The sequence below is a fragment of the Oncorhynchus gorbuscha genome, linkage group LG05 (genome assembly GCF_021184085.1).
Source record: "Oncorhynchus gorbuscha isolate QuinsamMale2020 ecotype Even-year linkage group LG05, OgorEven_v1.0, whole genome shotgun sequence".
NCBI classification, from domain to species: Eukaryota; Metazoa; Chordata; class Actinopteri; order Salmoniformes; family Salmonidae; genus Oncorhynchus; species Oncorhynchus gorbuscha.
Genome location: NC_060177.1, coordinates 77670811 through 77684958, shown reverse-complemented (window position 1 = coordinate 77684958; position 14148 = coordinate 77670811). Strand labels below are relative to the sequence as shown.

The 14148-nt window shown below is 45.7% G+C and overlaps 1 protein-coding gene across 1 annotated transcript in view; it reads left to right on the top strand.

Moving 5' to 3' along the window:
- Positions 1–12653, top strand: part of LOC124036527 (zinc finger SWIM domain-containing protein 6-like) — an 80059-nt gene extending 67406 nt beyond the window's left edge. Inside the window, exons 10-14 of the mRNA XM_046351222.1 lie at positions 1016–1151; positions 5677–5834; positions 5935–6098; positions 6179–6260; positions 7894–12653. Coding sequence (XP_046207178.1) covers positions 1016–1151; positions 5677–5834; positions 5935–6098; positions 6179–6260; positions 7894–8759 — 1406 coding nt within the window. The 3' untranslated portion in view covers positions 8760–12653. The remainder of the gene's footprint in view (positions 1–1015; positions 1152–5676; positions 5835–5934; positions 6099–6178; positions 6261–7893) is intronic.
- Positions 12654–14148: the final 1495 nt, after the last annotated feature.

The window sequence follows — 14148 nt, the reverse complement described above, 5'->3', positions numbered from 1 at the left end:
GAAAATGTCCCAACCCGCCTCTCTCCCCACCCAGCCCTGTGTAAGGACAGGGTGAGGAAGAATATTGTGGCCACGTCTAGCTACTCCAGGGACCTGGGTGCTGCCGGCACTGGGGAGCTACAGTTCATTGAGGGAACCATGAATACCAACATGTACTGTGACATACTGGAACAGAGCATGATCCCCTCCCTTCGGAGACTGGGTCGCAGGGCAGTATTCCAACATGATAACGACCCCAAACACACCTCCAAGACGACCACTGCTGTGCTAAAGAAGCTGAGGGTAAAGGTGATGGACTGGCCAAGCATGTCTCCAGACCTAAACCCTATTGAGCATCTGTGGGGCATCCTCAAACGGAAGGTGGCACTTTGGGCCCAATTTGGACATTTTCACTTAGGGGTGTACTCACTTTTGTTGCCAGCGGTTTAGACATTAATGGCTGTGTGTTGAGTTATTTTGAGGGGACAGCAAATTTACACTGTTATACAAGCTGTACACTCACTACTTTACATTGTAGCAAAGTGTCATTTCTTCAGTGTTGACACATGAAAATATATATACTCAAATATTTACAAAATGTGAGGGGTGTACTCACTTTTGTGATGTACTGTATATATATTTCACCTCTATTTAACCAGGTAGGCCAGTTGAGAACAATTTCTCATTTACAACTGCGATCTGGCCAAGATAAAGCAAAGCAGTGCGACACAAACAACAACACAGAGTTACACATGGAATAAACAAACATACAGTCAATAGGGAAAAACAATCTACATACAGTTTGTGCAAAAGAGGTAAGATTAGGGAGGTAAGGCAATAAATAGGCCGTTGTGGCGAAGTAATTACAATTTAGCCATTTAAACATTCTCCTTAACTCCACCAATGTTAAATGCATTTCCTGTTTTTGCAACTGATATTTCTGTCTTTGTTCCATCAGCAAACTGTTTCACCCTGACTTCCTGTCTGAACCACGTGTCTTCTGTCCCGTGTTCTTCTTCTCTCCTTGTCCCTCCAGGTGGGCCGTACAGCGGCCACGGAGAGATTGTCCACAGAGAGAGTGTTCCCATGCACACCTTCACCCGCTACCTCTTCACCTCTCTCCTACCTCACGACGCTGAACTGGCGTACAAGATTGCACTCAGAGCCATGCGGTGAGGCTCTCTTTTATTATTAGTTGCAGAGTGGCTCTGTTTTGATATTGTTTTTGGAAGGGGGAGCTGGATCAGTGAATATGAATGATGTTAACGAGATTTTAATGACTGTGTTATGAGATGGCTCTCACACACCTGGTCAACAGTGTCAGGACAGCTACATGGCTAATACCAAAACCTCTCTGCCATTGGCTTCGCATTGAGATGCTTTGTGAACACTGCTAACATTGGCGACGCTTAATGATTGTCAATGAATGAGAGCTACGTCACGTATCATTGGGCACTGAAATATGCAAGCCGAAAAACTTTGGCTTGAGTAGTGCCCAAACTATACCTTAGTCAGCCCTCGCCTCCCGCCCTCCCAACCCGCCTCTCTCCCCACCCAGCCCTGTGTAAGGGCAGGGTGAGGAAGAATATTGTGGCCACGTCTAGCTACTCCAGGGACCTGGGTGTCTGTCTGTCACATAATAAATGTGTTCATTATGTGGTGCTGGTTTAATATGATAGCAGCGTATACCTTCCCTCTCCCACGGGACAGGGGCTGCTGGTTAAATATAGAGGCCAGGTAAAAAGACTGGCTTTTATCAACCCATTAGAACACTATGATAGACTTACACAGCCTCTCCTTATTCAAACCACTGCTTAGTGCTAAGGAGTTCTATTCAGCTCAAGGAAGTAGTGTGTATGTACTGAACACACACCCTGCTGATTTCACTAGTGCAGGGGTGTTGGAATATCACCTGAATTTATGAAGATTGGTATCCAGCTAGTGTGAAATGACTGTTCCATGTAGCCTCCTCTGATAGTCTGCGGTGGCTTCGGGAGCTTTTGTATATCAGGAAGAGGTTTCTAGCGGCTCCTGTGATGGATAGATTGGGGAAGTGAAATGACGTTTGTGAAGTGTTTACTTTGTCTGAGGGTGAAAACCAGGAGGTAAAGAGTTCAGTAGTCTCACTGATGTTCACCAGAAACCGGGACCAGACTATGAAAGAACTGGATATATAGTTGCTCTCTTTCACTTCTATCTATTTTGCATTTGGAAAGTATTCTGACCCCTTCCCTTTTCCCACATGTTGTTACGTTACAGCCTCATTCTAAAATAGATTAAATACATGTTTTTCCTCATCAATCTACCTACACACAATATCCCATAATGACATCACAATACCCCATAATGACAAAGCAAAAACAGTTTTTTTTTTTAAATGGTTGCAAATGTAAAAAACAGAAACCTTATTTCCATAAGTATTCAGACCCTTTGCTATGAGACTCGATATTGAATTCAGGTTCATCCTGTTTCGACTGATCATCCTTGAGATGTTTCTACAACTTGATTGGAGTCCACCAGTGGTAACTTCAAGTGATTGGACATGATTTGGAAAGGCCCACACCTGTCTACATAAGGTCCCACAGTTGACAGTACATGTCAGAGCAAAAACCAAGGCATGAGGTCGAAGGATATGTCCGTAGAGCTCTGAGACAGGATTGTCGGCACAGATATGGGGAAAGGTAACAAAGAATGTTTGCAGCAATGAAGGTCAGCAAGAACACAGTGGCCTCCATCATTCTTAAATGGAAGAAGTTTGGAACCACCAAGACTCTTCCTAGAGCTGTCCGCCTGGCCAAACTGAGCAATCGGGGGAGAAGGGCCCTGGTCAGGGAGGTTACCAAGAACCCTATGGTCACTGACAGAGCAGAGTTCCTCTATGGAAGTGGGAGAACCTTGCAGAAGGACAACCATCTCTGCAGCACTCCACCAATCAGGCCAGACGGAAGCCACTCCTCAGTAAAAGGCACATGACAGCCCGCTTGCAGAGATGGAATGGTGGTGGCAGCATCATGCTGTTGGGGTATTTTTCAGCAGCGAGGACTTGGAGACTAGTCAGGATCGAGGGAAAGATTAACGGGGCAAAGTACAGAGAGATCCTTGATGAAAACCTGCTCCAGAGCACTCAGGACCTCAGAGTGGGGTGAAGGTTCACATTCCAACAGGACAACTACCCTAAGCACACAGCCAAGACAACGCAGGAGTGGCTTCGGGACAATATATGTTCCTCTCCCCCTCTCTCTCAAAGCATCCCACCCTGCTGTGACAGGGCGCAATAGTGCCTCAGGACCAATCTGACACCAGAGCTGCCCTCATCAGTCGCTTGGGACTGATGGTGTGTTATGGCTTACTGTTAAATGGATTCAAGTCAAGGCTAAGTGTCTTCATGAAAGTATGTGTGTTCCCACTTGTGCCAGTGAATAGCTAGCTTTTCGTCGGACGCCGACTGGTAAAACGCATCAGGAGGGCGGTCACGTGTGCTAACAAGGCAGAGGTCCCAAGTTTGCTCTAGGTATGGGAGGAAGTGAGCAGTGTGACGTACTTTACACTAGCAATGGATTCGTTTTGATGTGGAATAGATGATGCCGCTTCTGTGTCATTGCATTGAACAACAATATATTTTTTAAATGTATTGAACCTTTATTTAACTAGGCAAGTCAGTTAAGAACAAATTGTTATTTACAATGACGGCCTCCCAAAGGCAAAAGGCCTCCTGCGGGGACGGGGGCCTGGGATTCAAATAAATAAATACAATATAAATATAGGACAAAACACACATCACAACAAGAGAGACAACTCAACACTACAAAGAGAGACCTATAAGACAACAACATAGCAAGGCAGCAACACATGACAACATAGCAAGGCAGCAACACATGACAACACAGCATGGTAGCATCACAATAACAACATGGTAGCAACACAAAACAGGGTAGTAACATTGTTGGGCACAGACAGCAGCACAAAGGGCAAGAAGGTAGAGACAACAATACATCACACAAAGCAGCCACAACTGTCAGTAAGAGTGTCCATGACTGAGTCTTTGAATGAAGAGATTGAGATAAAACTGTCCAGTTTGAGTGTCTGTTGCAGCTCGTTCCAGTCACTAGCTGCAGCGAACTGAAAAGACGAGCGACCCAGGGATGTGTGCGCTTTGGGGACCTTTAACAGAATGTGACTGGCAGAACGGGTGTTGTGTGAGGAGGTTGAGGGCTGCAGTAGATATCTCAGATAGGGGGGAATGAGGCCTAAAAGGGTTTTATAAATAAGCATCAGCCAGTGGTTCTTGCAACGGGTATACAGAGATGACCAGTTTACAGAGGAGTATAGAGAGCAGTGATGTGTCCTATAAGGAGAATTGGTGGCAGATATGATGGCCAATAGCCCAGACAGTTCAGATTTTGACTCAAACATGAAGTACTTTCCAAGCTTGGCTTATAAAATCTCCACAATCAGTCCACACCAGTGTGTCTCTGTAAGGGACACAAAGGTAGGTGTTGACGAGGGTTCCATCTTTATGGAGAGACATTTTGCTTAGTTCCACCCCAGCAATGGTCCAGAATCCCCCAGTGTTTTATCAGATCTTTAGATGTGTTTGGAACGGACCCTTTTGCATCGGCACGTCTCCATTTCACACCAAGTCTCGTCTTGCTTTCGCTCACCTTTATCTAGTCAGACTGTTGGCCAGGCGTTTACCTTGTCTGGGCCTGACATACTTCAGCTAATAACCAACATTAGAACCAGACTTGGAGGTATTCCTCACGTAGCAATAGTATCTCTGGCCCTTTTCTCTGAAATCAAACTGCCATTTAGCATAGTCTTGTAACGTTGCTTCTATGTGTGTGGGTGGGTGGGTGGGTGGGTGGGTGGGTGCATATGGGTTTGATGTGTGTCCAGGCATAGAGGGCTGGAAGGTGAATCCGCTCATTTCCCCATGGACTCAATTAGCTTTGTGATTGGTTGAGATCTGCCCAGGTTCTCTTCTCTTTCCAAGGCAGCAAGAGAGACCTTTGCAACTGGGCTGGAAGATGAGGTTTGAAACTGAGATGAGCTGCCCACAGTAGCACACATAAAGACAAGAATATTGTATACTTCAATGTCTGTCTGTCTGCAGATGCGTAAGACCTATAAAGCCTGTTTACACTAGGGCTGGGTGATGCATCGTCTTTTAATGTACACTGGTATGGATCCACATACTGGTATGGATATTTACAATACTGTCTATAATGGTATTTGTATAAAGTGCTAAGTAAATTAAAAGTTCTACAAATTGGACTACTTATCTGTCAGTTTGGTTGAGTATAAAACCATAAGAATAAAGAAAGACATTAAAACAACTTATAATGAACTTACTGCCATCCTAGGGTCATGCACTACTCATAACATATTTAGACTTTTATTATTCGGAAACAGAAAATGCATTCAAAAATAAGAAAAATATTGTGATATATTTTGGCCAGCAGGTATAGCAGACCTATGTTCTTAATTACCAGTAATTCAAGTCAAGAAAACAGTCATTATGCTACTGTTGCTTCAGTTCTGTAATGAAGGACTTGGTTGGAAGTCAATTTCAGTATGCCAACACCTTTAATGTACTCCAGAACACTGACACAATCTTGCTGATTATACTTTGTACACGTGCTTGTGTTTGTGTGTGTTTGATCCACATCAGCCTTGTGGTTTTTCTGTGCTCCTCAGGTTGCCTGTGTTGGAGTCCACAGCCTCGTCAGGTGACCTGTCGCGACCCCATCACATGGTGTCTGTGGTCCCTAACCGTTACCCTCGCTGGTTCACACTCACCCACATAGAGTCCCAGCAGTGTGAACTGGCCTCCACCATGCTCACTGCAGCCAAAGGTATACACACACACACACACACACACACACACAAACACACACATACATACATTTTGGTCCCTTTGTCATTGCACTGTATGTGGTTGTTCTGTTGGTCCAGGTGATAGTCGTAAGCTGGAGACTGTACTAGAGTCCATCCAGAAGAACATCCATTCCTCATCTCACATCTTTAAACTGGGCCAGGATGCCTTCAAGATCGCTACTCTGATGGACAGCCTGCCAGACATCACACTGCTCAAAGTCTCACTGGAGCTGGGGCTGCAGGTACACACACACACACACACACACACACACACACACATACTTACACCTCTCTACCATCCCTAACTGTCTCTCATTCACAGGTGATGAGGATAACCTTGTCTACGTTAAACTGGAGGAGGAGGGAGATGGTACGGTGGTTAGTTACCTGTGCCACTGAAGTAGGTAAGTGGACAACGTTTCCCTTCCTATGATATACCACAAAGCGTGAGCTCCAGAATGGTCAGGACAGTGACACATGTTGGATTGTTTTGGCTCTCTACTCCAGAACTTTGGATTTGAAATAATACAAGGGGAGTTCTACTAAACAAATGTATGAAAAGTTAGAGGCATAAATATCATACACCCCAAAAATGCTAACCTCCCCTGTTATTGTAATGGTGAGAGGTTAGCATGTCTTGGGGGTATGATATTTGTGCTTCTAACTTTCTCCCTCATCATTATTCACAATTAATTCAGGATTATCCGTAATCATGGTAACATCCACATTAATGTAGAAGTGTTCAGATACATGTTCTATTCTTATTTACAATAAAAGTGACTCCAAAATTACACAATACATTATTTAACATTAATTAATTCTATTGGGCGTAAAACACATCTGTGGTGAAAGGTGGCAGAGCTAGAGCGGTGTTCGTCAGACCATGAGACATCTGTGGTGAAAGGTGGCAGAACTAGAGCGGTGTTCGTCAGACCATGAGACATCTGTGGTGAAAGGTGGCAGAGCTAGAGCGGTGTTCGTCAGACCGCGAGACATCTGTGTTGAAAGGTGGCAGAGCTAGAGCGGTGTTCGTCAGACCATGAGACATCTGTGGTGAAAGGTGGCAGAGCTAGAGCGGTGTTCGTCAGACCATGAGACATCTGTGGTGAAAGGTGGCAGAGCTAGAGCGGTGTTCGTCAGACCATGAGACATCTGTGGTGAAAGGTGGCAGAACTAGAGCGGTGTTCGTCAGACCATGAGACATCTGTGGTGAAAGGTGGCAGAGCTAGAGCGGTGTTCGTCAGACCGGGAGACATCTGTGGTGAAAGGTGGCAGAGCTAGAGCGGTGTTCGTCAGACCATGAGACATCTGTGGTGAAAGGTGGCAGAACTAGAGCGGTGTTCGTCAGACCATGAGACATCTGTGGTGAAAGGTGGCAGAGCTAGAGCGGTGTTCGTCAGACCGCGAGACATCTGTGGTGAAAGGTGGCAGAGCTAGAGCGGTGTTCGTCAGACCATGAGACATCTGTGGTGAAAGGTGGCAGAGCTAGAGCAGTGTTCATCAGACCATGAGACATCTGTGGTGAAAGGTGGCAGAGCTAGAGCGGTGTTCGTCAGACCATGAGACATCCCGAATATCGGTCTTCTCACGAAAATGTCTGTAGTATCCAAACGGTTTGGCCTACAATCAAAGATAAGACTCTCGCGAACTTGGTGTTTTGCTCTACGATCCCCCACAAGCGTCTTGGGACTGGTCTGAAGTCGGTACAGCCAATCATCAAATAAACCCCTTAAGGGGTCTTCCATTTCAATATCAAATAGCTGAATGATCCTTGCTATGGCCATCTTAAAACAATTCCGTACATTACTTTAGTAGAACCCCCTTTTTATTATTTCAAATCCAAAGTGCTGGAGTACAGAGCCAAAACAACATCAGATGTGTCACTGTCCCAATACTTCTGGAGCTCACTGTATTTAGTTCATATTTAGTTCAGTATGAGAGCTTCAAAATAAATATTGTTATTCAAATTACTCTGCTAAATCTCTGACTTCTCGTTCTTGTGTGTGGTGTGTGTTTGTGTGTGTGTCTGTGTGTCAGGGGTGTATGCGTTGGACAGCATCATGCAGAGTTGGTTCACCCTCTTCACCCCGACTGAGGCCACCAGCATCGTGGCCACCACCGTCATGTCCAACACCACCATCGTCCGGCTGCACCTGGACTGTCACCAGCAGGAGAACCTGGCCTCTTCCGCCCGGACCCTGGCCCTGCAGTGTGCCATGAAGGACCCCCAGAACTGTGCCCTCTCCGCCCTCACGCTCTGCGAGAAGGACCACATAGCCTTCGAGACGGCCTACCAGATTGTTCTGGATGCGGCCGCCACGGGGATGAGCTACACACAGCTGTTCACGATAGCCAGGTACATGGAGCACAGGGGGTACCCTATGAGGGCGTACAAGCTAGCCACGCTAGCCATGGCTCATCTAAACCTCAGCTACAACCAGGATACCCACCCAGCCATCAACGACGTGCTGTGGGCCTGCAATCTGAGTCACTCGCTAGGAAAGAACGAGCTGGCCGCCGTCATCCCCCTGGTGGTGAAGAGTGTGAAGTGTGCCACGGTGCTGTCGGATATTTTGCGGCGGTGCACACTGACCACACCGGGGCTGGTGTCCTCACTGCACAGCCGTAGGAACTCTGGGAAGCTGATGTCACTGGACAAAGCTCCTCTCAGGCAGCTGCTGGATGCTACCATCGGGGCCTACATCAACACCACGCACTCTCGCCTCACGCACATCAGCCCACGCCACTACAGCGAGTTCATAGAGTTCCTGGGGAAGACCCGGGAGACGTTCCTCATGGCCCAAGATGGACACATCCAGTTCACACAGTTCATAGACAACCTCAAACAGATCTATAAGGGAAAGAAGAAACTCATGATGCTGGTGAGGGAGAGGTTCGGCTGACCAGGGTCGGCCTCTAGGGATAGGTTCGGCTGACCAGGGTCGGCCTCTAGGGATAGGTTTGGCTGACCAGGGTCGGCCCCTACGGATAGGTTCGGCTGACCAGGGTCGGCCCCTACGGATAGGTTCGGCTGACCAGGGTCGGCCCCTACGGATAGGTTCGGCTGACCAGGGTCGGCCCCTAGGGATAGGTTCGGCTGACCAGGGTCGGCCCCTAGGGACAGGTTCGGCTGACCAGGGTCGGCCCCTAGGGACAGGTTCGGCTGACCAGGGTCGGCCCCTAGGGACAGGTTCGGCTGACCAGGGTCGGCCCCGAGGGGGAGGTTCGGCTGACCAGGGTCGGCCCCGAGGGGGAGGTTCGGCTGACCAGGGTCGGCCCCGAGGGGGAGGTTCGGCTGACCAGGGTCGGCCCCGAGGGGGAGGTTCGGCTGACCAGGGTCGGCCCCGAGGGGGAGGTTCGGCTGACCAGGGTCGGCCCCGAGGGGGAGGTTCGGCTGACCAGGGTCGGCCCCTAGTACTTTTATATTAACTTGAGTCTGCCTTTTGAACTTCTTTGGACTTAAACATGGACAAGTAAAGAGTTGGAAGACAAAGCAAAAGAAGAAGGAAAAAACTCTTTCCAGAGCCACACAGTATTATCATTCTTGCTGTTATTGTTATAAACATTATTACTATTATTATTATTACTGTGTACAGTACTATGTGTTTTATTTTCAGAAGAGGAAATGTCACGTTGTGAATGTTGCGTGTGTTTTTCCATGTGTGTGCGAGAGGAAAAAGCAGATAACAGAAATGTTTATTATTATTAGCATCCCCCTGTTTTATATCTTGGTTTTATACTGAGTATATGTCAAGTGGCTTAAAGTCCCTTGTGCGAAAGCGCTTGTGTAAAAACACATTGGCAGCCTCAAAGAGGCACTATGGCTTTAAAACCACACAGACCTGACTATTGGAAGCACTGCACAGCTCGGCTCCATGAGAAAACCACCATTTAGTATTTCTGTTGACTCGTCACTTGTGTTTTCTCTGTGTCATAGGTATTAGTTAGATTCTAGTTTTGGAAAAATAGTCTTAACAGACTGGTGTTGTTTCAGATGCAGTAATCATAACTATCTGTGTTAGATTAAGAACAACAATGCAGGACTACAGTAATGGCACATGGGCCGTAAGATGAGGATATGGAGTATTATCAAGAGTACCAGCATTGTATGTATTATGCCAGAAATATCCCACACTGTAACAACAAATCATGTTTACAGTAAAGTTTAGAGTAATGTACCGTTAAACAAAAGTTTCTTTGGAATTCATGGTAACCTTTTTTACAGTAACTTACAGGTAACTAACTGGCTGCCAGTAAGTTACCGTAAAAACAACAGTATATATATATTTTTTTTTTTACAGTGCACAATTTACTTAAAACCAACAAACCTGTAATTGTGGGTTAGTTACTGGTTCAAGTCTTAGGACTTGACAAGACTAACCTTCACAAGACTAGCCGGGTTACCTGACTGTTTATGTATTCACAAAACTAACCTTCACAAGACTAGCCGGGTTACCTGACTGTTTCTGTATTCACAAAACTAACCTTCACAAGACTAGCCGGGTTACCTGACTGTTTATGTATTCACAAAACTAACCTTCACAAGACTAACCTGGTGACCTGGCTGTTTCTGTGTTCACAAGACTAACCTTCACAAGACTAGCCGGGTTACCTGACTGTTTATGTATTCACAAGACTAACCTTCACAAAACTAACCTGGTGACCTGGCTGTTTCTGTGTTCACAAGACTAACCTTCACAAGACTAGCCGGGTTACCTGACTGTTTATGTATTCACAAGACTAACCTTCACAAAACTAACCTGGTGACCTGGCTGTTTCTGTGTTCACAAGACTAACCTTCACAAGACTAGCCGGGTTACCTGACTGTTTATGTATTCACAAGACTAACCTTCACAAAACTAACCTGGTGACCTGGCTGTTTCTGTGTTCACAAGACTAACCTTCACAAGACTAGCCGGGTTACCTGACTGTTTATGTATTCACAAGACTAACCTTCACGAGACTAACCGGGTTACCTGACTGTTTATGTATTCACAAGACTAACCTTCACGAGACTAACCGGGTTACCTGACTGTTTCTGTATTCACAAGACTAACCTTCACAAGACTACCCGGGTTACCTGACTGTTTCTGTATTCACAAGACTAACCTTCACAAGACTAGCCGGGTTACCTGACTGTTTATGTATTCACAAGACTAACCTTCACGAGACTAACCGGGTTACCTGACTGTTTCTGTATTCACAAGACTAACCTTAAGAAGACTAGCCGGGTTACCTGACTGTTTCTGTGTTCACAAGACTAACCTGGTGACCTGGCTGTTTCTGTATTCACAAGACTAGCCGGGTTACCTGACTGTTTCTGTATTCACAAGACTAACCTTCACAAGACTACCCGGGTTACCTGACTGTTTCTGTATTCACAAGACTAACCTTCACAAGACTAGCCGGGTTACCTGACTGTTTCTGTATTCACAAGACTAACCTTCACAAGACTAGCCGGGTTACCTGACTGTTTCTGTATTCACAAGACTAACCTTCACAAGACTAGCCGGGTTACCTGACTGTTTATATATTCACAAGACTAGCCTTCACAAGACTAGCCGGGTTACCTGACTGTTTCTGTGTTCACAAGACTAACCTGGTGACCTGGCTGTTTCTGTATTCACAAGACTAGCCGGGTTACCTGACTGTTTCTGTATTCACAAGACTAACCTTCACAAGACTAGCCGGGTTACCTGACTGTTTATATATTCACAAGACTAGCCTTCACAAGACTAGCCGGGTTACCTGACTGTTTCTGTGTTCACAAGACTAACCTGGTGACCTGGCTGTTTCTGTGTTCACAAGACTAACCTTCACAAGACTAGCCGGGTTACCTGACTGTTTATGTATTCACAAGACTAACCTTCACAAGACTAGCCGGGTTACCTGACTGTTTCTGTGTTCACAAGACTAACCTGGTGACCTGGCTGTTTCTGTGTTCACAAGACTAACCTTCACAAGACTAGCCGGGTTACCTGACAGTTTATGTATTCACAAAACTAACCTTCACAAGACTAGCCGGGTTACCAGACTGTTTCTGTGTTCACAAGACTAACCTTCACAAGACTAGCTGGGTTACCTGACTGTTTCTGTATTCACAAGACTAACCTTCACAAGACTAGCCGGGTTACCTGACTGTTTCTGTGTTCACAAGACTAACCTTCACAAGACTAGCTGGGTTACCTGACTGTTTATGTATTCACAAGACTAACCTTCACAAAACTAACCTGGTGACCTGGCTGTTTCTGTGTTCACAAGACTAACCTTCACAAGACTAGCCGGGTTACCTGACTGTTTCTGTATTCACAAGACTAACCTTAAGAAGACTAGCCGGGTTACCTGACTGTTTCTGTGTTCACAAGACTAACCTGGTGACCTGGCTGTTTCTGTATTCACAAGACTAGCCGGGTTACCTGACTGTTTCTGTATTCACAAGACTAACCTTCACAAGACTACCCGGGTTACCTGACTGTTTCTGTATTCACAAGACTAACCTTCACAAGACTAGCCGGGTTACCTGACTGTTTCTGTATTCACAAGACTAACCTTCACAAGACTAGCCGGGTTACCTGACTGTTTCTGTATTCACAAGACTAACCTTCACAAGACTAGCCGGGTTACCTGACTGTTTATATATTCACAAGACTAGCCTTCACAAGACTAGCCGGGTTACCTGACTGTTTCTGTGTTCACAAGACTAACCTGGTGACCTGGCTGTTTCTGTATTCACAAGACTAGCCGGGTTACCTGACTGTTTCTGTATTCACAAGACTAACCTTCACAAGACTAGCCGGGTTACCTGACTGTTTATATATTCACAAGACTAGCCTTCACAAGACTAGCCCTTCAGGGTTACCTGACTGTTTCTGTGTTCACAAGACTAACCTGGTGACCTGGCTGTTTCTGTGTTCACAAGACTAACCTTCACAAGACTAGCCGGGTTACCTGACTGTTTATGTATTCACAAGACTAACCTTCACAAGACTAGCCGGGTTACCTGACTGTTTCTGTGTTCACAAGACTAACCTGGTGACCTGGCTGTTTCTGTGTTCACAAGACTAACCTTCACAAGACTAGCCGGGTTACCTGACTGTTTCTGTGTTCACAAGACTAACCTTCACAAGACTAGCTGGGTTACCTGACTGTTTCTGTATTCACAAGACTAACCTTCACAAGACTAGCCGGGTTACCTGACTGTTTCTGTGTTCACAAGACTAACCTTCACAAGACTAGCTGGGTTACCTGACTGTTTATGTATTCACAAGACTAACCTTCACAAAACTAACCTGGTGACCTGGCTGTTTCTGTGTTCACAAGACTAACCTTCACAAGACTAGCCGGGTTACCTGACTGTTTCTGTATTCACAAGACTAGCCGGGTTACCTGACTGTTTATGTATTCACAAGACTAACCTTCAGAAGACTAGCCGGGTTACCTGACTGTTTCTGTATTCACAAGACTAGCCGGGTTACCTGACTGTTTCTGTATTCACAAGACTAACCTTCACAAGACTAGCCGGGTTACCTGACTGTTTCTGTATTCACAAGACTAGCCGGGTTACCTGACTGTTTATGTATTCACAAGACTAACCTTCACAAGACTAGCCGGGTTACCTGACTGTTTCTGTGTTCACAAGACTAACCTTCAGAAGACTAGCCGGGTTACCTGACTGTTTCTGTGTTCACAAGACTAACCTTCAGAAGACTAGCCGGGTTACCTGACTGTTTCTGTATTCACAAGACTAACCTTCAGAAGACTAGCCGGGTTACCTGACTGTTTCTGTATTCACAAGACTAGCCGGGTTACCTGACTGTTTATGTATTCACAAAACTAACCTGGTGACCTGGCTGTTTCTGTGTTCACAAGAATACAGGCTGGGTAACTAATTACAGTGCCAAAGTTACCAGGGTTCTAGTTGTACAGATGTAGGATCTTAATTGGATCACCTGCAACAGGCAGTTAACCCACTGTTCCTAGGCCGTCATAAATAAAGGTAAAAATAAAAAATACAGGAAATATTTTAGTTGTATTTTGGTGTTTAAAGTGGTTTCATTTCCACTTTTCCACAATTTCTGACTTGATTTTCCCTTATGAAAAATGTATCAACCCCTACAAAAATGTCAATTTATTTTATACACAGTTCAAATTTCCTGTTGCTGCAGGATTATTTTCCTGCTGTAGCAAACAGGCTCAAATTATGATCACACATCTGCAGAATTGGTGAGTGTAGCTCCAGAATGGGCCAGTGTCAATACTTCTGTGCACGTGGAACCATAGAATAATTAGAAT